Source organism: Rissa tridactyla, chromosome 4 (assembly GCF_028500815.1).
Source record: "Rissa tridactyla isolate bRisTri1 chromosome 4, bRisTri1.patW.cur.20221130, whole genome shotgun sequence".
NCBI lineage: Eukaryota > Metazoa > Chordata > Aves > Charadriiformes > Laridae > Rissa > Rissa tridactyla.
In genome coordinates, this window is record NC_071469.1 from 94,564,820 (window position 1) to 94,591,118 (window position 26,299).

Genomic DNA, 26,299 nt, shown 5'->3' on the forward strand with positions numbered 1-26,299 from the left:
AGGGCTCATAAAAATCTTAACTGCTTCTAAAGTTAATGGCACTCATTCATTAGAGCTTCCTGTGCCTCTAGTGTGAATATTTTTTTTAGTTTTGAGTTGGCAATGCATAAGACTTCAGGAGATGGGTTGTTTAATTTATTTATATTTTTTAATAACAGGGCAAGCTCTTCTGACAGAAAGTGATGTTAATTTGTTCTAGATGATACTCAGCTATTCTCTGAGGAAAAGGGTCTGGTCTGCCTTGGTAGCAGTATTACTTTGTTGGATGAGAGTTTTGGAGTTAATAAGTTAATATATGATGATGCTGTAACTCGAAAAACAGACTTACAGTAACGTGAGTACAAGCGAATCCCTAATATCACTTGTAGTAGTGTTAGCCTTTATCTGCTGTTTGGCAGAGATGCTATAGGTAAAATCTAAGATTAGAATTTCCTAGGGCACAGCTGAAGTTACCTGGTATATTGTGAAGTTTATATTAATGACTGTAAAAATGTGGCATCTTGTCTTTCATCTGGCATTAACCATGCTAAAGAAAAGTGTGGGGTTTTTTGTCACAAAGTAGTAACTCTTTTTTTTTAATTATTGTTATTTTAACTCTGCAGGAAAGTGAACAGGAAGTAAAATAACCAGATTACCTTACAGATCAAAATAGTTGTGAAACTAGAAGCAGGTGAGAAATACAAAGGTAATGTAGGTCAGCGGTGATTGAAGTACAGAAACAGAAGCTAGGAAATCTGGAATTCTGATCTCATCTGTCATGCTGCTCAGCTGTGTAGATGTGCTAACTCTTCTTCCAGTGCTTCATTTGTTAGCTTCTAAAAAAAGGGAAATATTTATTTTCTTCTTTGGCAGATGTTAAGGTTAATTGTAATGGTTGAAAGCTCAGTGCATCTTTTGAAGCCAGTTCAGGAGTTGTTTGGCTTGGTGTGTTTGTACTGTTGTACAGGAATGGGAACCTCATCGTAAGTGCTTACCTGGTCTCACTAAATTCTGTTGTTGGGCTGTAGCCACAGGAAGCAAAGAGAAGAGAGGTCGGGCTGCGTTCAGTTTGGGTAGCTCGTAGGATCTGTTCAAACCAAAGGTCTTTAAGAAGAACAGTGTAACATCTCTGTCACTGTCCTGTCTCTGGTCCACCTCTCAGCTTCTGAGCAGCATGGTGGCTTGCTTCTTGAATGCACTTGTGCTGTATTTCTTGTTTTTTTGAATGTAACTGGAAATGGGACCATCACTTCTTCTATTTTTTAGCTCTTGTTTTGAGGCATTATTTTTTTTCCTTACTTGACCTTCCCTCTCCTCGTGCTGTCTTTGTATAATGCAGAGTGTAACACTGATGTCTTTTATTATCATCTTGTATTTTGAAGCCTCCTGCTGCCTTAATTTCTTTTTGATTTTCTGATGTTACCTGCTTTCTACTTTCTATTTCTCTATTGTATTAAATAACTTTCTTAAGGGAGATTATTTTTCCATTTGGAATGTTGTATGGTGGGTTGCTTTTTCTCTCAACTCTTTTGTTTTGCCTTTGCCCTTCTTTGCCCTTCTTGGTGATGATGGTGCTCCTTGATTAGGTGTTTACTGTTTGCTGTATAAATATTGATAATATTAGACTATATACCAGTATCTCTGCTTTTGTTCACAGCTTCATCTCTATTTGTAGCGTATGTTTCTGTTTTTACTGCCAATATGTTCTTTTTCTCTTCTTCTAAGTATCTGTCAGAAGTATGAAGCCCACTGATAGTCGTATGGAGTTGAGGTCATCAGCATTTTGTATTTAACCATTGCAGTTATTCCCTTCGTGTAGTCCAGACATATCTTCTGCTTCTGTGTACAGGAGACTTGATTCAGTTGCACTGAAGCAAGTGGGGGAGTTCTGCTGCTCATTTCAGTTGGGAGGTGGGTCAGGCTTTAATTATGTAAGTTCCCAAAAGCTGGTTTTTGCTTGAGGAATGTGATTACTTCTACGTGTGTTGGGGTGGAGCAACTTAAGTTGTGTATTTCAGATGTATTTGAAGATGTACGCTTCTTCAGTCTTGGGTTGCTTTCTAGGATGAACTGAGTTCAGAAATACTGCTTACGGGAAAAGCTATAACTGGGTATGTACCTTACTTGAATTGAAAATTCAGGCAGTTTCCCCAAACAGTAAAGCCTGTCTATGCATAATTCAATGAGCTTTGAGGGGTTTATGTCTTAATGTTTCTAGAATTCAAGGCTAAATAATAACTGAATTTTAAAATATGTCCCATAATTTGTCCTAAACAAGTTATTAAGCAACTCTTTTTAAAAAAATTGTTTCATTAATACATTGAAAGAGTAGTTTTAGTTTATTCTTTCTTTTAACATAAGCTAATGTTTCTGAATAGTTTCTAGAGGGAAGGATCTCAAGTCAGTTACATGTTTAAGGACAGTAAGTCCTTTTGTCTTTACACTGCAATTCCTGATAGAGGAATATAGCTTGGCTGAGGCGTTTGAGAATTTTATATGTGGCATTTGGAAATATTAGGTGCTTCTTGTAAATATAAAAGGTTATTTGGTGAAAAATCATATTTGAACGTGATTGCATTCTAAGAGATTTTTATAAAGGTTCTGTACCTAAATAGTTTTCGCTTTGAAACATGACAAGCTTAACTAGTAAAAGATTATAATAGGGAAGAAAATAGTGGTTTAAAAGCATAATTTAGATGAAAGCAAAATTATTTTAATACATTATGATTTTTGTTTTCTTGATTAATTATTTTTTCACTTTTGAATAGTTTACTAGGAATGAGTTGCATAAAGAAAGAATGCCTTTTTTTATTGGTTCAGGGGAAGAATTCCTGAATAGCCGAGGGAGGAGAGTCACTGAGCTAATACCTTTCATGCAATCCAGAGACTAGGAAAAAAGCTGGGATTCTGTTTTTAAAGGAAGTTAGACATCAGCAACCTATACCATTGGAACTAATCTGAGTTAGGTTGATACCTAACTCTTTCAGAAGCTTTGATCTTCATAGTAGGTTACTGTAACAAGCAAGGCCTTCAAAATGAGGAGGGGGAAACAGACTTTATGAGGTGGAAGAATTCTGCATTCATACATTGTAAATATTAACTGGTAGGCTTTTTTCAGGTATTTGGGGATCATGCCTGATTTCCAGAGCTTGTAGGTAGCAAAGAAATGGCAGAGCAAAACTGCAGCTGTAAACTAAATGAGGAAAGAGGTAACTACTTTTAAAAATTGCCTTGTCATTTATGTTAATGTGCAAAGAATAAAAACATATGCCTGTACTGGTGAAAAATGTTAACTGATCCTGAAGAACAGGACCTGCTACTTTGAAGGAAGTTCTAAGCAGCATTTAGCCAGCTGAAGTTAAACTTCAGGTCTGCTATTACTAGATGATATGGTTGTCCTGTCTCTGTTAGTCATCTTGCGCAATGAAATGCGTTTCTGTAATATAGAGAAGTCTGTAAAAATTAATTTTTCAGGGCAGTTTGGTATTTGATAGCTTTGTAGTTGTCATTTGAAGCTGACTTTTCTTAATCTTCCACATGGTTCATAGTGTGAATTTCAAGATTCTGTCTAGACAAATTATGTAGTCAAAATTAGATGATCACTTAAGTGTTTTAATTCTTCTGAGCTCTAAATTGTTTAATCCTATTTATATTTGCTTTTGTAATTCTTTAGTATTCGTTTTGTTTTAACTCTCATTATTAATGTGTTTATTGCTGTATAGCCCTAATTGCCCCCCTCAGTGAAGTCTGTATGGTCATGTATCAAGTCCTGGTAAGATTTTGATACCGTAACTATCTCGCCTTGTCAGAGCCGTTCTATGGTTATGCTCCGTGTTGTCCATACTTTGTTTATAGGATCAGGAAAATCATAAATACCTGCCAATAAATTATATTGCAGGGCTTGCTGAAGCCCTTTTCCATTCTTTGTGCCTTTTATTATGCTGCAGCTTCCTAGAGCGCCATGGAGGACATGAGACCTTGTGCCGATCTTGCTATTATGACTTGTACTCAGTGAGTCTAGTCTCCAGCCATGGATTGCTTGGCAGAGTGTATGCATCAAAGTCTTTGTTTCCTATTGTTCTGTGATCTATCAGAATCCTAGAAAATTGATGTGCAAGTGTCTAATCTTAGAACTCTGGGAAAGATTAGCAGGCAGGATGTGAAAAATAACTGCTCAGGCATCCCCAGCTCCTTTGTTCAGATGTTTGAGCTGCACATGCAGCTGTATTTTTTTTTTTATTTAAATGGTAGTATCTGCCCCAGCAGTTCCTGCTGGCTTGGCTTCTCCCAATTTTGTAGTAATTTACTCAGTAGACTTTTGTGTCCATACCATCTTGATGCTTATCGCCTGATGTAGGCAGTGATCTAAGAACTGCAATTAAGGTTTTTGCGGGCAACGCGTGGCTCTTCGGGTATATGTATTCTGCAGATCCCTCTAGTAGGAGTAGTGGGAAGCCATGTCTGACTATGTCTTTCAAATGTGACAAAGTGTCTGAGAGAGACAGTAAAAATGAAGAACTGCTTAATATTTGTTTGAAGTTTTTTTGTGTTAAGTTGCTAAGCAAATTTCTTGATCTGTTTTTCTGTCCTTATTCTTCTTCTCAAATGGCGTTCATAATTCATTTTCTCAAGACCTCAGCAGGGATGATATGCCTTTTTTTATGTTTTTTTTTTTTTTTAAATGGTCTGGTGACACCTAAAGACCATGTGCCTGGATAGGTGTCCTGTTTTGTTGCCCAGTATAGGAGGAATGGGATACATAGCAGAGACATATGCTACAAGTCTGGCTGATAACCAATGTGTAAAGAAAACAAATTCATATAAAAAAAATTTCCACGTTATTTGCATCAATGCTTTACATGGCAAAACCTACTGGGATTCTGATGTTGAAATCTGAGAGGTATACTCTCAAACTGAAATGTCACGAGAACAACTCTGGGAGCAAATAGGTAATATTAGTAATAAATTGCCAATGGAAGGTGAAGGTCACCTGTATCTCTGAAGGAACTCAGAATTGTTCAACTTGTAAATCCGATTGTCACTGTCTTAATCAACACTTTATTTACAACGAGTAGGTGGTAGTTTGTGTGATTCTAGTTTTCGAAAGAGCTCCAGGAGAGGACCCAGTAACTGCATGTTTCTTGACAAGTTCTTAGTAAATGGATAAAGGTCGTCTGGATCATAAAATTGTTGGATTTGTCAGAAATGTTGACAGAGCCTCTAACCAAAGGTTTTTATTGCCTTATAGTGCATCTCTTCAAGGGAGGTCTTATTGTGAATTAATAACTATCTAAGGAGGAAAGAAAAGTGACCAGACAATGATAGAACATTTGTCTGCTTTCATAATAGAAAGAGGTCATTGAGAGGCACTCTGTGAAACTGTGCCATTAAGTGTGTTTGTAAAGCGATCAGGAGAAGAAGGGTGAATAGTGAGGTGACAGTTTCACCGTAAAGCTGTGGAAGGATTTTGTGATGCTAAGGAAGTATGCTATAAGATGGTAAAACAAATTTGTTGTCAATAAATGCAAAGCAATGCCTATGCTGAAAAGAAATTACTATGAAGGTAAATACACAGTGAAAGGCTCTAAATAAGTTGTCACTCAAGCCGGAGGTCTTAGAGCTGTCTGTAGGATCTTTATTAAAAATGTCAGCTCGGCAGTAGCCAAACAGGCAAAGTGAGTTTAAACGTTTTTAACTTTCTAAGTGCAAAGAATAAAAAAATCTGTGTAAACTCATGGTGCTCCCACTGCCTGAATGCTTTTTATAGGTCTACTCTTTGTTTAAAAAAAAAAGCAAACCCAAGTAGAATTCTAAGAGGTGCTGATATGAAGGAATTGTGCAATGGCTCCATACAGGAAGAGATTAGAGTAGGACTCCGCTGCCTGGAAAGGGAGGTGGCTGAGGTATAGATACAATGAAAGACTGTGAAATCATAAATGACATAAAATCAATTAATAGGTGATGAGTACTTACTTTATCAAGGTGTAAGAATTTCGTTTAGTATCCCTTACTTGGTCAGACAGCAGGTTTAAAGCAAAGGATAATTTTTCATGGAATTTATAGTTAAACTGTGCAAATTATTACCGTGGGTAGGAATGGGAAAAAGGTTGGATGCTTTCAAAAAGTGATTAGATAAATCCATAGATCTGCAGGGAGGTGCTGTGCAGAAAGATAATCTCTGTGGTTCAGGAAGTCTCTTAAGTTGCAGTTGGAAGCAGGGACTGTATTGAGGAGATGTGCTTTCTCTACTACTTCCCATCCTGAGGCAGGCTGCTGGATTAGATCAGTTTTATGCCTCACCTGGCATGGCTGCTGTTGTTGATCAGAGGTATTTGATCTTGCAATGTTCTAGTGAGGATGCTCTCACCATATTATTTAAATTGTTTGGGAGTATTGTGTCATGTGAACAGTCATGCTTAACAGAAAATCAGCAGGTATTAGCCAAGGTATATCGCATTAAAGGTCTATCAACATTATAATAGGTAAATGTTAATCTGTTGCGGAATGTTTCTGAATTTAAGTGTTCTCATGTCCAAAGTTCCATGGCACTTGCAATATCTACAGCTTGCACTTAACTTGAAATATCTGAAACTTAAAAATGAGATGAGATTTGCAGTGTGTTAGCATGCAAAAGAATCTTAGAGTTGCAGAAGGCGGAAATCAAATACCTGATGTAAGAATTTCTTGGTAGTAAGAGAATGCTTTCTTGTTCCCGGGGGGGGGGGGGGGGGGGGCACATTGCATGGGAATTACTATGCACTGAAATGCTGTGAGTATGCGCACAGGAAAGGAGCTGGAACCCCAAGGAATAAGCATGTGAAGTGATCTATGAGAGATGGGTGCAAAACATTTTTTTAATGAGAAGAATTCAAAGGTATATTTTTACAAAAACATAATGATTTAATATGTTTTTTAAAAAAGGCTGTGTATGGGGTTGCAGCACAAGGATGGAGGTTCTGAATGCTGGAAAATAAATCATTTTGTCTTTTACCCTTCATGTTGCCCTCTATCAGAGCAGTTCTGAATTGTTCTGTGCTTATCAGGCAGGAAGTGCACGTGAGATAAAATTGCTCTTAGGAAGTAGTTCAGATTGGACTGTGTCTGTAGTAACTGCCTGTTGGTGTGCTACACAGTTAGGTGGAAACAGGAGGTAGCCTCATAATTCGGCTGTCATCTCATTATGATTCTTATTCTTTAGTTCATTGCTTTCCGAAATGCTGGTTTCTGCTTGTTTTCCTGTGGGTGTGGTGTGAGGAGGAAAAATAATCTTTACAGTGTGGCTTGCTGATTATTTATTAATGCAAGCAAGGGCATTTGTAAATATAGGCTATTCATTTTGTTCAATGGCTGGATGATGTTAGGTGATATTAGAATTCGGGAGGGGTTTGTGTCCTTACTTATTGCAGAATAACTTCCTAAGTAGACAAGCCTTGTGCTTTAAGTTTTATTCAGATTTTCAGCTCTGAAGGCAGACTCTAAGGCTAGGCTTATGCAAACAAGCATTTGGGGTATGTACTAGGGTGCCATTAGCAGCAAGTGAACAAGTCTCCAGTGACAGCACACAGTCTGTGTCCCTTTTCACTCAGAGTAAATTACTGCAGCATAAAGCAAACCACCCAGACAACAGCTAGGAAACAACGAGCATGTGCTATATTGGAACTCCAGCTTACAGTAATTGACTCTTGCCCAGTTACCTTAATTCTACATGCCATTTAAATCCATGCTTTTAGTTTACTTTAGTTGTTTTCCTTTTTATTTTTTTTAATAGTTCTAAGTTGCTCATTCTGAAATTTCCCAAGCAAGCTGTTCATCAGAGGCTTTTTGCAGGATTTTAAAAAAGTATTTTGCTCTCTTAAGGTAGGGAATAGGTAGAATTAAACTATGTTTTATTTTAAAAGCTTTGAAACCTTTATGCTTCTGGCTGACTTCCTGTATGAGCGCTGGGGAGTTGTCCTTTTATTTTGAGGATTTATATTTCGTTGCACTGGTGAAAATAGCCTTCCAGTTTGGCCAAATAATATTTGCAAAAATGATTTTATATGTGCTCCTTTGAGACTTGCACTTCAGCATCTGAAAACTCCAGAGACTCTGCAACAGGTGTTTCTGATGTTGTGGAAAAGCAAAGGTGACGTACAATGAATTCCGCTGGTTTTAAAGTTTCCTTTTAGCCATGCTACTGAAGCAGTCTGTATTTTCTTAATTCCTCTACTTACATAATTGTAGGGTAAGAAAGAAAAAAAATATGCAAAAATGTGAGACCATTATGAAGCCTTTAGGTACGGTACAAGGCTTACAGATCTCTTTCTTCTCCCAGAGGATGCCAGCCCCCATCAGACTGCGGGAGTTGATCCGGACCATCCGGACAGCAAGAACCCAGGCAGAAGAGCGTGAGATGATCCAAAAGGAATGTGCTGCTATCCGGTCATCCTTCAGAGAGGAAGATAACACATACCGATGCAGAAATGTGGCAAAGCTGCTGTATATGCACATGCTGGGATATCCTGCACATTTTGGACAGGTAGGTCAGAGTCCAGTGCTTGGTGTGCTATGTGCATATGCCATTCTGCTTTGCGTGCTTTGGGCACATTGACTTGTTTGGGGCATTCCTAGCTGCAGTTTTGCTGTCTGCTTTTTTGGATGTTTTGAGGTCTGTCTTCATGTATTTTCTGAACCTACAGTAGTTAGTTTTGACTTCGTTAGTGAGATCTGCTGTTTGGAGACTTATATATTTTGTTATGAAACTTAGGGTTAGTCTGCTTTTGCCAGACTGTTTGCTCCTCACCACCCGTGTTTCTGCAGAGCCGTAGTTCTTAAACCACAGTCCAGTAGATACGGATATTTCTAGATGGGTTCAAAACAGCACTTTGGAGTTCCGTCTCTGATGGAAAATACCAAATGCTTCAAAGGAGGTTCTATACCCTTTTCCTTCTAAAGCAATCTATTCTAGGCGGTTAAGAGCGTGTCTGTTCCCAGCAATAAGAAATTGGTGTTCCTTATCCTTATCTTAGTGAGGTGATTTGGAGAATGTTGGTATGAGTTTTCTATCTCTTGGCATATTTTTGTTGTGGTATTTTTGACACAGGTAGATTGTGGAAAAGGGAGGCAGGAAGATGGGAGTTCTTGATCTACTTGTTCTTCAAGTGGAGCTTTGCTTCGTCTTTGGGGCATGCTCTGTTACGCTTAGAAGTCAGTAAGTGTCCTGTTAGTAGTGATATAATCTAGATCTTCCAAAAAGCTAAATAACAAGTCAATCAAATTGTTATATCTCTTAAAGTAGCTTCATCTCTCGGGAGTCTATCCATTCATGGTTGGATTTGCCAATCCTGACGTGTCTCACTGAAACAGTAAACTCAAACCGCTGAAATCAAATTCAAAATAGTCTTAGTGGTAGGGAGTGAGTCTGGACTGTCCTTTTGCAATACAAAGTGCATCACCTTACTTCTACAACATTGGATTCTTCTCACAGGATACTGAGCTCTTGCATAAGAGCAAGTGAATTTGTGTACTATCCTGTTTTTAACACTTTACATAGCCAGGCTCCCTGGTCCAAGAGAGAAACCTCCTGTTACAAAAGTTAAGGTTAACTATCTAAGAGCTACAAGAAGAATGAAGAGAGTTACAGATACATGTCATCTAGAATTTATACATTTGACTTATGTTAGGAACATGTTTAAATTTTATTGGGACTGTTTTATCTTGTTAATCAAGTATTTAATTCCATGTATGGAAGACTAGACCAGATATCTTAAGAATTTTTCAGTTTCTGCTTTCGTCAGTAATGGTAAATTACCTCTTCACTCTCAGTGGAAGAAGGATAAAACAGATTATTCAATATCTGTTATTTTAAGGGTTACTACATCTCAAACAGAAGCATCTATGCTGACTATTTTGGGAACAGAGTACTTAATTCGATGGCCTTGGTTCTCGTGTAGTTTATCAGCTGCATTTTCAAGAAGGTATAGGGCCCGAGGCCGAGAAGGGATTTTAACAAGTATTCTCCAAGTGAGTAAGTTGCAGACCTTTGCATGTCCTCAATGTTTATAACTGGATGGAATCTTTCAAAATGCTAATGTTGTGTAGGTGGGGTATAGTTTGCATGAGCTGGGGGACCCATTGAAGACACATGCTGTTCCAGCAGTGGAGTCTTCTAGATAGACAGTCAGGCATTGTGGACAGGAAGTTTCTGAGTAATAGGATAAATACGTGGGAAATATGTTTGGTGAAAAACAAGACAGCCACAAGCTGTGTTAGACAGAAGATGTAAGCAGACAACTGACTTCAGCTAACGGTGTGAATGGGGTAACGAATAATAAAAGAGAATCTAGAGAAGGTGTCAGAAATAGTGAATGGCTGATTTATTTCTTTCCAAGCCAGGGATCCTCGACTTTGACCTAGGATATCTTGTCCAGAAATATGAGCACAAGCACCATATTTAGCCAGTGCATGCTGAAATGCACTGGATGGCAAGATGTCTCTTGAGCATGTGGAAGGGCCGTTTGTGCAAGTTTAGAAGGTATCAGGCAGCCTGGGCAAACGGTCAAATAACTTTATTATTATTGTCATTATTTCCACTTGCAAAAAAATTCCAGTTAAAATCTTGGGTAAGTTGTCGTCTGGGTACATGCCGGTATCTTGTCTGGCTTTACTAATGTATCTGTTACAGTACTGATGTAGCAGATTTTAATTGTTCCTTTGAATGAAATGGATATAATGGTATCATGATTTCTTCCACTAATTAGACCTACTAAGAGCTTCAGCTGATCATGTTTCTCAGTATTGCTGTGACTGAAGCTAGTTTGCATGTATTTGTATACAAGTGAAACAAGAACTCATCAGCTTTCATGGAGTAAACTTTAATAATATCTTTCAAATTCAGAAGTACTAGAAATTTGTCTTGCAGTATCTGTTGCAGTCATTAGTTTCCTTCTGCTTTTTCTTAGTCGTTCATCTTCTGCTGTTGTTGGCTCTTACGCTGTAGCTTAGATGTCATCAGTTCTGCCTTACATTTTTGCAGGAGGTTGTATAAGAAAGTATCTTGTAAACCTGGAGAAGAAAGTTGGCTCAGAGGTACATTATTCTCTTACAGAAAGAACTGGAAAGATAAGAGGTCGATATCTAGTGTTCTGTACCTTATCCCTGGTTGATCTTGCCCGTTTCTGCAAGTTTGGTTATCCTTGTGGATGACTGAACTTATTGTTTAGAGGTGTTTCTTTATTCTAGATTTTCAGTCCCTTTAAACCTAGCAAACTGAACTTGCTTTCTTTCAAGCTTTTTCTTATCAGTTTATCACCTTGCATTAGCTGAGTGTTCATATGTGACAACTTCCATAGTTGCGTTGTGTGTTCTGATGCCATGCGGCTGTGAGATGCTAGGCCATGGCACTTACTTTCTCTGGCACTTCAACTTTAATTTTCTTGTCAATATCCTATACAACTTCACCTTCCTGATGTGTGTGCTTCTTGCATCTCACCTGTGTCTGTTGCCCTTTTCAAGCTTCCCTATAGCTAGGGACCATGAAAAAATCTTCATGATGCCCCGTATTTTTGCCTGTGCATGCCCCCTTTACTTCCTGTAAAACAGATCTGTTGCAAGCTTTCTCTGACCCCTCCTTACATCCATTGCGTATGCTTGCTTGCTGCCTCAGCTAATTTGTAAAACAGACTTACGGGATGTGTTTGTGAGGGACAGGTCTCTTACCTGTTTTGAGAAGCCATTTATGCTACTTCCTGCCTGGAAAGTAGGGATTGATTATAGTTGATTAATTATCTGTTAGATAAAAATATCTTAGTGCATAGTGGTGTCAGAATATCTCTGTGGCTGATGTCTTTTTTTTTTCAGTAATAAAGTGTTAAGTTTAAAAATGGGTTAGCAATTAAATTCTTAATCAGCTGAGTGCAAGTGGCAGCTATGCGTGTTATCTTAGGGATCTCCTTTATGCTGTTGAACACAGTTGACATGTGGAAGGGAATGGTGGAAGGGAAGCTTGTAGTGGCTACAAGGCATGATTTTAGTCAAACTTCATGTGTTCAAATAGAGATTGCAGAGCAGCACAGAAACTTAACTGTCTCTGACTGTATCTAAGGTTTACTTAGCTAGCAAGTTCTGGCAGATCATAATAAACAAAAACTGGTTTTGACCAATTAACTTACAGAGCATTGATGTTCTCTCTAGTAGGTAGATGGACCCATTTAAGCCTGGTTCAGAAATTTCCAGTGTGTATCAAACATGACACATGATTTAGATTTCCAGATCTTTAGTATTTTGTTTTTAATGATGAATCTTTTGTCTATATAAAAATGTTATCTTTTATTTTTGTGATCTGACATAAACCTGTATATTTAGTATATCTGAGGTCATGGAAGGCCAACAGTGTCTGGTTACTTCAAGATGCAGGAGCTGCTAATGACTTTTCAGCTGGCTTGCTGGGAGCTTTGGGCAGGTCATTTAACCTTTCTTTAGTTTCCACATTACCAAAATGGGAATAAAATACACTTTTAAGAATGCATTCTGAGAGACCTAAATGAGTAAACATCAAAATTCACTGTTTCTTGTCTAGCTAAGAAGTAGTTTAAGCTAATTCTGTCTTTTTATTTTTCTTCTTTTTTTCCTTTTTTTGTTTTTTCCAGTTGGAGTGCCTCAAGCTCATTGCCTCTCAGAAATTCACAGACAAGCGCATTGGGTATTTAGGTGCCATGTTGCTGCTGGATGAGAGACAGGATGTCCATCTTCTTATGACCAATTGCATCAAGAAGTAAGGGTACCACCTCTCTCTCCATCAACACATGCTTTAAGGTTTCAGGATCTGAAAGTACACTCCTGACAGTGATATTTTGAGTACTTTAGGTTTTTTCCTTTGTGTTAGAAAACTTGTATCTTCAATTTGTTCTGTGCTGTTGACCGTACAAGACTGTTCTAGTATTGTACTGTATTGGATGATTCTGTCTAGCTTGCTTAGAGGGAAAAGAATATAAAATTTCATTGGTCCTAAAAAGGTGTATGTGGCAAATGACACTTCGTGTAACTACTGTCACAGAATGGTAGTACGTGTTTCTGGAGGCTACGTTAAGATAAATAAAACCAGGAAGATGAAATTACTAGAGTAAGCTGCTCAGCCAGTGCAGAAGACCTGCAATTGTTGCAGAGAACTCTCTTCCATTTCTGTAAATTAGTTATCTCCCAGCTTGCAGTAGGGAAGAGCCAGGCGAGCAGTAATGCAGCATCAGTAAAGGTCCGTGCACCTTTTAAATACGATTGAATCAGGATCTCTTTGTAGCACTGTTAAAGCTTTGTAGGCTGCACTGGCCATCATATGTCACAAAGTCATATATATTGCTTCAGCCATGTTGTCCTGTGTTTATTTACTTGACTTCTGCTGACGAACTCTTCAGAGTCGTCTGACTTCAAGGATCAAGGCTGTGTATCCACCTTTCTTTTTAAGGTTGGCCTAACAGTTCTGAAGAATGGTTTTCCTTGGAAGCAAGGCGGTAACGGGATGTGCTATCTGCTTGGCATCTTGCTGAAATCAGACAAGAGGGGATGGGAAATAATATTTTTTTTTTTTCCCTTCTCTCAGCAAAATGCTGTTAAACTGGGACTGTTTTACATTACAGTTTAGTAGATCATGATTGGTGCATTTCTAATAACACTCCTTTTCAAGAGGGATGGGAGCAGGAGTGGAACAGCTGGGTTCTAGTTGAGTTATCCAAATGTCTGCTTGGTTGTGTGTGGTGTGTCTTTTTTTATTATTATTTACTTTTAGAACATAAGCCTCCCAGATATTAGCAAGTAAAGTATTGATCTTCAGTTTGACAGAGGCCTCAAAGTACTTGGAAAGAAACTTCACAAAACTGCAGGCCTGAGGATCTGCTAACTTTGGATGTAGTGTCCAGGAAAGAAGAGACATTTGGCTAAAGATTTTTTTCATTGAAGTGTCATACCTGTGAGGCTCTTCCATGAGAACTAGGCTGCTAGGTCAACAACTCTTCTGATTGTTTATGCTAAAATGAATTTGTGTGGTAAGGGTACAGTGACTTTGAACTGGAAATGGGTCAGACTGAAGCTGAGCAAAACTGGTGGACAGCTTCCCACTATCTTAGTGGGTTGTTTATTGCTTTCTTCTTTGGCTTCTGTATTTACCACTTTGCCTTGCTTTTATGTAGACATTAAGGTATTTGATTTATGGCATTGTCTATTGTTATTTTATCACAAAACCTAGATTTTTTGATACAAAAAATGCGAGCACACTTGTGAGGTACATACTTGCTATACACACAGCTATATATAGCTGCCAAAAATTTGTTAAAGGAAGGAAACGAATAACAACCCATTTAGAGGCATGTGCTGTCTGTTCCTTCATCTGCATGTTGCCATAGCTGCTTGATGTTACAACCAGAATACTGTCTCCTGCTTTTCTGCACATTGTGCACATTTGGTTACGTACCACTTGTATCCCCTGCTCTCCCATCACGCAGTCACCAGCTCCCCTCACCTCCCAAACCAGGAACCATAGCCTTTACTTTCTTCAACATTGAATCCTGGGTACTTCGGCAACATGAGTACTAAATAGTCTGATGGAAAAATAGCTTAGAAGTCAGTTTTAAAGGCTGTTGAGATTGCCATGTGGAAGCTATATTGTCTTGTACTTAGTGTGACATTGGTTGCTGGCCTCGTGAATAGCATCTGCTGTTAGGTGGTTTAACTTCTTATTGGCTGCTTTTCGCAACTTTCTTAGGCGTATGGATCGTTCAGAGTGCTAAACAAAATTCCTGTGTGGATTATTTTCAAGGTGTGCGAATGGTGGGGTTTGTGGTTTTTCCTCAAGATAAAGGATATTTTTACATAGATGTTTATATACTGTTTGGTTTGTAAATGCAGAAGCTAAAGCCTATCCTGTAATGTGTTTAAACTGGGACGACCCACGGACTCACTGCAGGACTGTACTTCATGTTGTGGTTTTTTTTTTTTTTTTTTTTTGCATGAAAGTTCCAAAATGCAACATTTTGGCTTTACTTGAGAAGTTTCAATGGGATTCTGTGTGGTCTTCCCTCTTTCTGGATTAATCCCTAGATACCCACCTGATAGTTTTAACCAAAAATTTTATCTTTATAATTCTAAGGATTCTAAGTAGAAGTAGTAGCAAACCCTGTGGTACATGCACTCAAAGCTGCTATTGCTCCTGATGCCTGCTTCCAAATGCTGAGGATCTGGAGAGTTCTTCTGGGCTATATGTGCAGCTGGTTAGATGACTATAGATAGATACAGATGCCTTTTTTGTGTGTGTTCAGGTTCTCTGTGCATGCTGATTGGCTTTTTTTTTTTTTTTGTTCTCCTTTACAGTGACCTTAATCACAGCACGCAGTATGTGCAGGGGCTGGCACTCTGCACTCTTGGCTGCATGGGCTCCTCAGAAATGTGCAGAGACCTTGCAGGAGAAGTGGAAAAGCTCCTCAAAACTTCCAACTCCTATCTTAGGAAGAAGGTACTTCAGGGAACTTTTGAATACATTGTTATGGATTAAAATGCAAGATTGGTTGGATACCTTGCTAATATCTGGAGTACTAGATGGCGTGGATCACGCTGGCTGAGTATTTTCCCAATGTGCAAGGCAGAGGTCAAAACTCCCTGTCTGTCTATAGCAGGAATGTGTGTAAGCCTCTGAAAGACAAGCCTCCAACAAGTGAGGCAATTGTTTCGGTGTTGACACTCTCCACCTTGAGGTTCTTGATGGTGATGTGAACACCTGCGCATTCATACATTAACCCCAAACTTCTAGTCACTGGCTTCATTTCTATATCTTCTCATATAAGTCCAGAGGAACTTTGACCATTAACAGTGGAGGCTGATATCTGAAGGTTTCAACCTATTTGATCTCCTCCGTTGATGATGACGACAGTAGTATGTGAGATAGAAAGGTTAAGGGCTTGAAATGGGCAAACAATTATAAATTGTCTTGTGTCCGTGGCAAGTGTGCCATAGCATCTGCAAAGTGTAATCAGTCGTGTGCTTTTCAATTTATTTAATTAAGTCTTGCGGAGGGTGGGATGCAGTAAGGTTTAGGAAGAGATGCATTGTTACTTCTTTGTCTAGTGCTGGATCTAGGGGGAGATTGGAGAGAAAGCAATGCTAAGAGGTATTGCTGTGTTCTGGGGAGAGGCCCTCAGTGCACTTGATTCTCAAGCAGCTGTAAAGTGTAGTGTCTCCTGTTGCTTCTGCACCCTAGAAGAAGTAGGCAATTTTTTTGCAGTATACTTCCATTTTTCATAGGACCCATCACCTGCAGGAGGAAGTTATTTCGTGGGGAAGGAGATGATACTCAGGGGAAAGAAAATGAGCCATAAATTTGACATAAAATTTCATTATTTGCTTCCAATGTATTATCCCCTCCCTAGCAACAGGAAGACAGACTGAAGCAGCCGTATTAAAGGCAGAGCTGCTTTGCAGTTAATATCACTTCTGGAGTGAATAATGTAAAAATGAACCATTGCTAGTGGGAATATTACTTTGTAACTCAGTGTCTTCCCTCCCCCCCGCCCCTTCCTCACTCGTGGTAGTTTATTGAACTATTCTCTGTGATGCTCTTTACTGTCACTTGTAGTAGAGAGATGGAAAAATGTACCATAAACTTTACAGGCCTTTCTATGTCATGAAATTTGTCAGAATTCTCACTGTGCTAGATGTTCTCAAAACATGTATCGTTGTCATTACAGTATGTACTAACAGACCTGTTTTTCCTATACAGGCAGCATTGTGTGCTGTTCATGTCATTAGAAAGGTGCCTGAACTCATGGAGATGTTCCTGCCAGCCACCAAAAACTTGCTGAATGAGAAGAACCATGGTAATATCTGAGACTCTACTTAGCAAGGCTATGCTGTTCTTTACGGGATGGTGCGCTTGCTACCTAAGCCTTTTGTTTGGAAGGAATTGTTGAGCTGTATTTGTATGATTTATTTCTTCCCATTTCTATGCAGTGAAAGCAAAGAAGGAAAGGGTGTGTATGACTGTGCTAGTCAGCAGGACTTCTACATGGCATAGGTGATAAAAGAAACTCTTTCACTGGGTTTTGATACACTTCAGAGTGGGTGGAATGGGAAAGTTTGTGATTTTTATCCAGTAAGACTGCCTTCAGGGACTCTAAAGTGCACTTTTTAGGGTGTTTCTTTTTTTCTTTTGTTAGCATAGCACTATCAGATTCTCTGACATCATTTTTGCAGGCATTCCCAGGACTGAGATACTTACTTTGCTGTCAGAAAAGAGTCTCTTCAGTGCTGTTTTTCATCAGAACTACATCATAAAACAGATTCTCACTTTAATGGTCCTTTGTGAGATTATTCTGTTTTAATGCATTTTCTTGCACAAGTGCTTCTAGAAGGTTATTTCATAGAATCATATAATCTTCATGGTTAGAAGGGACCTTTGAGATCATCAAGTCCAGCCATACAGACACAAAAAAACCCCCTACAATCTCTGCCACTAGAGCATGCCCTGAAGTGCCAAATCTAGACGTTTCTTAAACCCCTCTAGGGATGGTGACTCAACCACCTCCCTGGACAGGCTGTTCCAGTGCCTGACCACTCTTTCAGTAAAGTAATTCTTCCTAATATCTAATCTAAACCTCCCCTGCCGCAGCTTCAGACCATTTCCTCTGGTCCTGTCATTACTCACCTGGGAGAAGAGGCCAACACCCCCCTCTCTACACCCTCCTTTCAGGGAGTTGTGGAGTGCAATGAGGTCTCCCCTTAGTCTCCTCTTCTCCAAGCTAAACATGCCCAGCTCCCTCATGTGACTTGGAGAAGATTTAAAGAGAAATACCAATATTAACACCTTGACTAATTTGTATCGAGCCTAGTGCTCACTTCCCGAAGTCTTAGTCCTGTAACACATCTGCAGTGAGCATGTGCCTTAAGAAAATAGGTGAGTGTGCTAGGAGTTCTGCAGTAGATGTTTGCAGTGCTGAAAACCCATTACAGGGAGAAGTTCTATCTCAAGACAAGTTAGTTGTAAGCACAGCAGTACTAATGGGCCACAGTAGCTGCCTGAGAGCTATTTTTCCTTTTTTTTTTTTTTTTTTTCCAGCCTGTGTTGTAAACCTTTGAGGTACAGGACAGTTTGCATGTGGAAAGTGGTTTGTGTGTGTGCAGCTAGTTGACCTTGATTTAAAACATGGTGATCAGAACATTTAGAATGGGTGCTGCTTCATGTAGGTAATGGTCTGTCTGCCTTAGAGTAAGTGATGCCTACGTGATCCAACTTGGTAGCGACATCCTCTGTCTTTGTTTTATGCAAACCTGAAAAGCTGAGAGCTGTTCTGTTTCCTGTGTTCCCTCTTTAAAGATGGGAATGCTCCTCTTCGAGCCTTGGCCAAGCAGAGAATTGAGTCTAGATTCACCTGAATTTAACAACTGGATCATCCTTTCTGCTTTCATCCTCCTTGAAAATCAATATCTCGTTTCCACCAGTCTTAGCCATGGGCTTTGTGTTGAGCTTTCTCTGAAGCAGCCTTTTGGGAGGTTTCAGTGATAAGTAAGCAGTGTCAGTGTTAAGACAGCTGTGACACAAGCTTTATAGATAGATATTTATGTACCTCAAAACAGATTTTGTGTAGAACCTACAATAGGTCAGAAAGCTGCATAGCTTGTGGAATATGAATGTTGTCATCTCTGTAGAAAGCGTTGCTTATTAAGCAAGCTTCTAGTCTCTTTCTGAGTCAGGAGGTCTCCAATACAGACTTAACAGCTACAGAAAATGAGTAACTGAAAGTTAGCATCTGAGAAGGATTGCTGCGTTACAGCTGAATGCAGATGTAAAATAATGCTCGTTGTTGAAGTTTCATGCTATTTACAGGGCACACAGCAGCTGGCCGCTAGTGCACCGACACTGACTTGACCGAGCAGTCTACTGTAGTCACTTTCTAGACTGAGTTCTGAGACCTTCTGAGAAAAACCCAATTCAGGTCACATAAGGTTGTCTAGAGTACCCAAATCGGAAGAGAAAATCAGGAAGTTTGAGGAACCCAACACCTGCAATGCTATTAACGCTTATTGTCCTTCTAGAGTATTAACTTCTTGTAGACACATAGGATGGTTTGAGTTGGAAGAGACATTAAAGATCATCTAGTCCAACTATGTCTGTTGCTGTCTGACTGAATATTTAGCATGTAAGTTTCTGCAAAGTCTGATTTCTCTCTTCCTTTGGCCTTTAGTTGCAGCTTTAAGACATGAGGACATTGCTATCTGTTATTCCTTGGGCACACCTGCGAGTGCAAATGTATATTTTGGGGTAGATATGTTGGATTCAATAATATTTATTTTTTAATGATTTTCTGTTACTTCCTTATGATGTTTTTCACATGTCTGGAGACAATGGAGTTATGTTAAATGTAGATACTTTTTTCTTTTCTCCCCCCTCACCTTTAGGTGTTCTTCACACATCAGTTGTCCTCCTCACAGAGATGTGTGAGAGAAGCCCAGACATGCTTGCACACTTTAGAAAGGTAAGTGTGAACTGGTAATATTGCAGAGTCAATATCCATGGTTTTGTTTGTGGTGGGTTGGGGGTTTTTTTGGTGGTTTTTTTTGTTTGTTTTTTACCAATACCTCCTCTTAGTCTCTCTAGTGAAAACAGTGTGTATGTCTTTTAATAAAATACTTAAAGCCATTTGGGTGAAGAATTTCATGATACTGTCTGCTTGTTATCAATATTATTTTTTTTAAAAATAATTAAATTCGGGAATTTTGTGTGTATCTAGCCCAAATCCCCTTCAATAAGTGGGTAAGTTAAAAAACATCAGTTTTAAGACTCTGCAGTATGAAACTCATCCTAAAGTTGGATTTAAAGTGTCCTCTTTGATGTTCCCTTAGCGTTTTTTCCACCATTTGTAGCTAATTGCATAGTGACACTGGCATCACAAATGTATTAAATGTAAAGAGGTAAAGATGAAAAACTGAGGCTTATACCAACACCTGAATGTTGTAACCACAGCCACACAGTTTTCTAAACTCAGGTCAAAAAATACCAATGGAAATTATAGTTATGTAGATACCTCATCTCTGGTGCATGCTATGTTACATTGTTTTCCATTTTAAGGGTTTGAGAGTCTAAGTCACTCTTCCTCCTCTGGTTAGGAACGTTTACTTCCCCCCCTGCTCCCCCCCAACCTCCCCCAGCATAGTCTCCTTTATGCTGTTTGCTATAATTTGCTGTGCGATATTATTGCCATATGAAAGACTACCAATAGAAGGGCATCTGAAAATTTCATTATGTCATTCTGACTTCCTGGTCAAAGAAGGAGAAACTGAACAAAGCTGGTAGAGGCCATTTGTTTCTCTGAAATTCTTAAAGGTACTTATTTACTTGTATGCCCAGTTTACTGTTCTTCCTTGGCTTGTCTATATCATTAGGAATTTCAAACAGTACATCCTTTGATGCATCCTAGCATTTTGGCATGCATCTTCCCTTGTCCTAATTATATATGTCAAAGCAGGAATGAAAGTGGGACTAGGGTCATCTTGAAGGTGGCTATCCCTGCTACTAATTGTTCAGTTAAGATAATAGTCACGGGAAAAGAGAGAAGAGCTGAGTCCACAAAATTTAGATACTGGGTACATTCTTTTCTAGCTATTTCTTGTAGTTGTTTATGCTGTGAATGGTATAACATTGATGTGTCCCTAATGCCTGCTTCGTCTGTTTTGTCCCTTTTTGTCTGTTTGGAATCCTGCTGTGTGTTAGAATGAAAAGGTAAGAGTTAATTCTTCTAGATGGTGCATGCTTGCATTGAATCCGTAGGTGTTTGTCCCTTGTGAGGTGGTGCCTCTTAATGCCACGTTTGTGATTGATGCCACATGCTTAGATCAGTTGTATTTTTTTTTTAATGCTTTTTGTGTGCTGGTCTTGTCTTGTCACTAAACTTCTCTCCCCTTAGCAGCCCTGAAACTCAGTTGTGACCTTCTCTAAACACAAGCCTGCTTTCCTCAAGCTCCCTCATTTGATGAATACTTCAGGGAATTCTTTTTGCGCCCAAACTGTAGTCCTGGGCTTTCTTCCCATCACAAACTGGGCTTTGCGTTTTGCCTGAATCATTTGGGTCCCCCAAAAGGGAGCAGGAGAGACACTTAGTTGTGACTAAGTGGACTTACTGTGCTGCAAAGAGCTACTGAGTACAGCTGCATTGCTGATATTTTTCATTGGTGTAATATGACTACAGAAGACTCGGGGGGGTGGCCCTCAACCGATCTCCATGGCTGTAATGTTTCCCTTTGTTTGTCCTGTCCCCAGTCCTGATAACTCTTGCATGTTAGAAGGCAAAGAAAACGTTAATCAGGGTTCCAGGAATGCTCCAGCACGTCATCCCACTTGTCTGTTACTCTGTCTTGAGGGAAGATGTTGCAGCATCCTTTGGTTTCCTCTTTAAGGCAGATAATAGGAAATTAATGGTTCCTTTTGTTTGTGTGTTTTACAAAATGCATGTTTTCAGAAGAGTGTGTAATTCCTGAAGAGCGAAGGTAGGAATAAAGAGAGGTGACGGGGAAACTCAGCTAGTTTTCTTCTTGCACTGTACTACAAATATACAGGACTTTAGTCCAGGAAACATTGCCCGTTTAGTATGTCCACATGCAGCTGTTGTGCTCTGTAAGTCACATTATGATTTTGGCACCTTCTGCTACTGTCTGTCCTGAATCTGAAGCACCATCTTGATTTGATGTTGTCAGAAGTGGCAACTTTATATAAGCAGTCTCTGATTGAGTGAAAACTTAGTGTGAATGCAATCCCTGACTCATAGTATATACTATGAATACATGAATGCAGGTGCAGCACATCTCAAGGATGGGAAAATGTGTTGAGTCTCAAGGGTGAATCAGTGGGAAAGGTTTTATAGAGAATATTTTGATAAACTGTAATTGTCACGCATGGAGTTGAGAGAAAGAATGATGCTGTCCTGGTGCTAGCAGGGTTTCACAAATGAAAAATCCACTTACTGCAGCCACCATAACGCCTCTCTCTGGTTTGTTACCTCATCTCCAGCCAGTGGCTGGATTATTTTAATAATCCCAGGACTGAGAGGGATAGAAGAAACTTTCTGTGGAAGTAATAAAGCTTGTAGAGGTCTACGTCTCTGCGTCATCCACCAGGAGTGATTTTTTTCTTACAATTCAATGACAATTAGTCCAGTTTCTGTCTTTCAGCCTTAAGATTTTTCATAGGATGTGTTGGAAATGAGCTTCCATTTAATGCCTTTGATTACTCATAGCTGCTATGAAGGCTTTTAGAGTTAAATAGTAAGTTTGTTATAGCTTTAATGATTAGTTTATTTGCTACATTGTGTCTTAAATTGATTATTTGCTTGGCATGTGTGAGATGCTGCAGAGAAATTCTGTTAGGGTTCCTCAGAGTTGCCCTGACAGATGAAGCACATCACTAGAGGTGCCTAAAATGGAGGGAGTTGAACGAAACATTTCCAAATAGGTAGCATTTCTTCAAAGCTGTGCACAAGTCTTGAAAGATAACTTATCCCTATGGGTAGATGTCTACTGGGAGACTGGTGCCATCAACATCTGAGGAATCTGAACTGCTTCTGAAAGATTTATTTTTTTTTTATCCCATCAGTTGGAAAGAAACTTTAAAATACGAACAATACAATTTTGTGCTCCTGAATCTGCCATGGTAGCAGTGCTTCCATCAGTTTCTCTGCTATTATGCAGAACCTTTCTAATGGTAGTGAAGCAAAGAATTTGGTCAGTTTAGTGTTGCTGCTCTTGCTGAGAAGTTTGGGGTGAAGAAGAGGAAAAGAGACCCTGGAGTTCCTTGTAGGGAAGAAGTAATCTAACAATAGAGCCCTGGGGGAAGGCTGAAGGGAAGTCCATTCTCTGCCCTATTTGGAAACTCCTGGAGTGGAAGTAGATCACAAAGCTTTTCTTTCTGGAAGTTGAGTTGGATGCAGTGTCAAACTTTAAGGAATTCATAATAATTTACGCTAATCATAGTAGTACAGTACTTGAAAAGATCAAAACTCTTGGCTATGCCTAATGCTTCCAGGGCTATGCTAAAAATGAGTCAGGAGCTAATATAAAGCCCCCAAGTGAAGTCCCAGAATTATACCATTTTAATAGTCCCAGCACATCCCCTTTTCGTGAAGAGAGGAATTTAAGTTGGTTTTTCCTCTCAGGTCTCAACTGCCAAGCTCTGGTAGATTTAGTACTTTAAAGATACAACGTGGTGCTCAGGTCCCAGCTCAGCTGTTTCTAGTTGTGCCCTAGCTAAGCTGTGGGTATTCACGTAACATCAGCTCTAGGTGTGCGCGTTGAACTTTGAGGAAGAATCCATAGACTGACTTGCTTTCAAATAAAAGATTTGTTCTTGGACCTGTACTTCAAAGCTGGTGGGGGGAAGGAACAACACCCTAATAGGACAACTCTCTTCTTCACAGCTTGTTCCCCAATTAGTTCGTATTCTGAAGAACCTTATCATGTCTGGATATTCACCAGAGCATGACGTGTCTGGGATCAGTGACCCCTTTTTGCAGGTAAGAACTGATGCAAACAGTGATTGATAGCTTTAATTCTAGTACAGTGTTTTGAGACTTTGGTATGATGAGGTGGTTACCTCAGGGCAGCTCTGTTGATTTTAAGATTTTGTGTCTTTGTTGTAACTGATTGTGCAAATGCTCTTCATCTACCTTAGTGAAAGACACCTGCCTTTGTTTAAACAGCAGTTGTAGTGCCTTATCATTTTATGTGAAATTGTGACAAAAGGGAGAGGCAGCAATGTGTGTTGGTCTTGCAAGGCTGTGCCTAGTGGGTATGGGGGTACTCTTAACAGTTCTGGCTAGTGGGAAGAAAAGGAGTACAGCATAAGCCTGTTCTTGTTTGTAAAGGTCTTATTAAAGATAAGCATTTTGCTTAGGAATGGAAATCAGCAGATTGTTTTGCTCCTTTGGCACTCCTCAGGAAGTGTACTGGGCATTTCGTAGTTCCCATCTGAAACACTGCCATCCAATGAGACTTTCTTTGCTTTATTTTGTCAAATAGGTACGAATCCTGCGGTTACTAAGAATTTTAGGGCGAAATGATGATGATTCAAGTGAAGCAATGAATGATATACTTGCACAGGTGAGGTGTGCAAAGTCGATGAGCAGCTTGAACTTTCTCTTTTGGTTTCTTAATAATTTGGATTCAGCAGCACTGGTGAGGATACAGCTGCTTGCTATGCTGGGTTGAATTTTGCTGCAAGAGACACATGTTCATAGGTGTGATGTTTCTTTGCTGGGGATTGGGTAGTTTCACTGCCTGTTCTGCAGAGCAGCATGAAGGGGATCTGTTTTGGATGTGTTGAGTCGCTTATTTTGTTTCTTTTCTCCAGGTTGCCACTAATACAGAAACAAGTAAAAACGTGGGAAATGCCATTCTCTATGAAACTGTGCTGACTATTATGGACATAAAATCTGAGAGTGGACTTAGAGTAAGTTACCTTTGCTATGGCCTTTTTTTCCCCTGGGCTTATATTAGAGTAATTTGTGTAGAGGACATGAAGCAAAGTTGTTTTGCCCAAGCATAGCTCTGCAGTTCCCTCTAGATAACGTTGTAGCCTCTTCAGAAAATGGTGTTTGTGTTTTGTTTTGTTTTTAAATAACAAAAATAAAAAAGCAAAACTTCCTGCAGACTGTGTTCCCTTGAGTGCAGGAGAGAGCTTGTGCTGTGTTTGTCTTAGCTTTTCCTCTGCTTAGTCAGCTTCTAGAATTCTTTATGTTGTGCTTTCGGCCAAGAACCACAATGGTAGTTTTGACATGTTGCCTTTAAAACCATCTTGAAACAATGAAGATGACCAGCAGCCTGTTTTGATCGCTGACTTTCCCTAACTCTTTCTGCAGGTGTTAGCCATTAACATCCTAGGCCGTTTCTTATTAAACAACGACAAAAATATTAGGTAAGTTGTATAAAGTGTGTTTTAGCAACACCCAGTTTAAAATGTGTGAGAAGCAATTACACAAAGATTATGCTGAAGTAGAGCTTTCCAGGAGACCATATTGGGAAGTAGTGTTGTTGGGGTTAGCGTGACTTGTCTGGCTATCTTCCTTCTTGGTGCATTCTTTTCTCTGTGAAAATCTTAACTGTTGCCCTGCCCTTCTTAGTTGGTGAGTCTGGTTGTATGATCTAATTCTTAGCATGGGATTTCTTAATCTAGTCAAGTGTTTTTTTCCGATAAGCTGTGAATCTCCTGTCTTGTCCCAGCTGGTCTGTGGTGATGTTGAAATCAGAGGTGGCATTGGAGATGTGACAAATTAGGCAAAGGGTGTGGTTTTTCTGATTGTGGGCTGTTGTCAACAAGGAGGTTTGGTTGTGCTTTGGTCACTATGAATCTGGAAATGAGATTGTCGCAACTGCTAGAATTAAGTCCCATCTCCAGGCATTTTGATTGCAAATCATGGTATAGGCAGAAGACCCTAGCGTTGGGAATTGCAGCTCAGGCTAGTCTGAGTGCATGATCTATGGAGGTCTGATCTTTAATTGCCTTGTCTTTTCAAAATGTTCTTGAAGACCGGACCACCGACATGAGCCCAGGTGTTGGGACAGGTGCTTGCCCAGGCAGCAGGATGTTGTTAGGCACGTTACAGTTTAGTATGGTAACTCACTTTTGAAGATAGGCCAGGCAGTCCCCTGGAAGACTTCCATTTATTACTGAGTACAAGAGAACCTTGTTCTGTTGCAAAGTAAGACTGAGTTTTGGGGGGGTGAGTGTCTGTGCATAGAAATTAAATGCCTACTGTCAACTATTTATTACTGTATGTCCTTATCCCAGATATGTAGCTTTGACGTCATTGTTGAAAACTGTGCAGACAGACCATAATGCAGTACAGCGGCATAGAAGCACGATTGTGGACTGCCTGAAGGATCTGGATGTCTCCATTAAAAGGTAATTGAAATATCATTGAAATAGACTCTCAAGGCTGACAGCCTGTGGAAAGTGAGCCAGGGCATAGGGAAAAACAACAATAATCTCGGGGCACTGTAAGTGAGACTAGTATTAATGCGTAGTATGGTTCATACTTCAAAGAAGGTAATGAAAGATGTGCAGCCACCTCCTTTGGGAAGCTGCTTTTACGTTTTATGGATCTTGGATTGGGAAAAAAAGATTTTTCCGTTTGCCTGAATTTTTCCAAAATGGAGTCTCAATGGAGATCAAATTGTGTGCTCACAACATGATGGAGAACCTCCATAAAGTATGATCCTCATCAAAGCTACTCTGACATGCTCCGTATTGTTTTTCTTTCCCAGATGACCAGGCAGTGCCATGTTGTCTTGAAGCAGTGTTAAGCCATCCAAATAATGT

At 39.5% G+C, this 26,299-nt stretch overlaps 1 protein-coding gene across 2 annotated transcripts in view; it reads left to right on the forward strand.

Annotated features, from left to right (window-relative positions):
• The window catches only part of AP1G1 (adaptor related protein complex 1 subunit gamma 1), a 45,508-nt gene that overhangs the window by 2,187 nt on the left and 17,022 nt on the right, over positions 1-26,299 (forward strand). For both annotated transcript variants that reach the window (XM_054199472.1, XM_054199473.1), the window contains exons 2-11: positions 8,294-8,497; positions 12,606-12,730; positions 15,316-15,457; positions 16,718-16,814; positions 19,393-19,469; positions 23,400-23,495; positions 24,001-24,081; positions 24,332-24,430; positions 24,840-24,895; positions 25,769-25,882. In XM_054199472.1, the coding sequence (XP_054055447.1) occupies positions 8,297-8,497; positions 12,606-12,730; positions 15,316-15,457; positions 16,718-16,814; positions 19,393-19,469; positions 23,400-23,495; positions 24,001-24,081; positions 24,332-24,430; positions 24,840-24,895; positions 25,769-25,882 (1,088 nt within the window). In that variant the 5' untranslated portion in view covers positions 8,294-8,296. The remainder of the gene's footprint in view (positions 1-8,293; positions 8,498-12,605; positions 12,731-15,315; positions 15,458-16,717; positions 16,815-19,392; positions 19,470-23,399; positions 23,496-24,000; positions 24,082-24,331; positions 24,431-24,839; positions 24,896-25,768; positions 25,883-26,299) is intronic.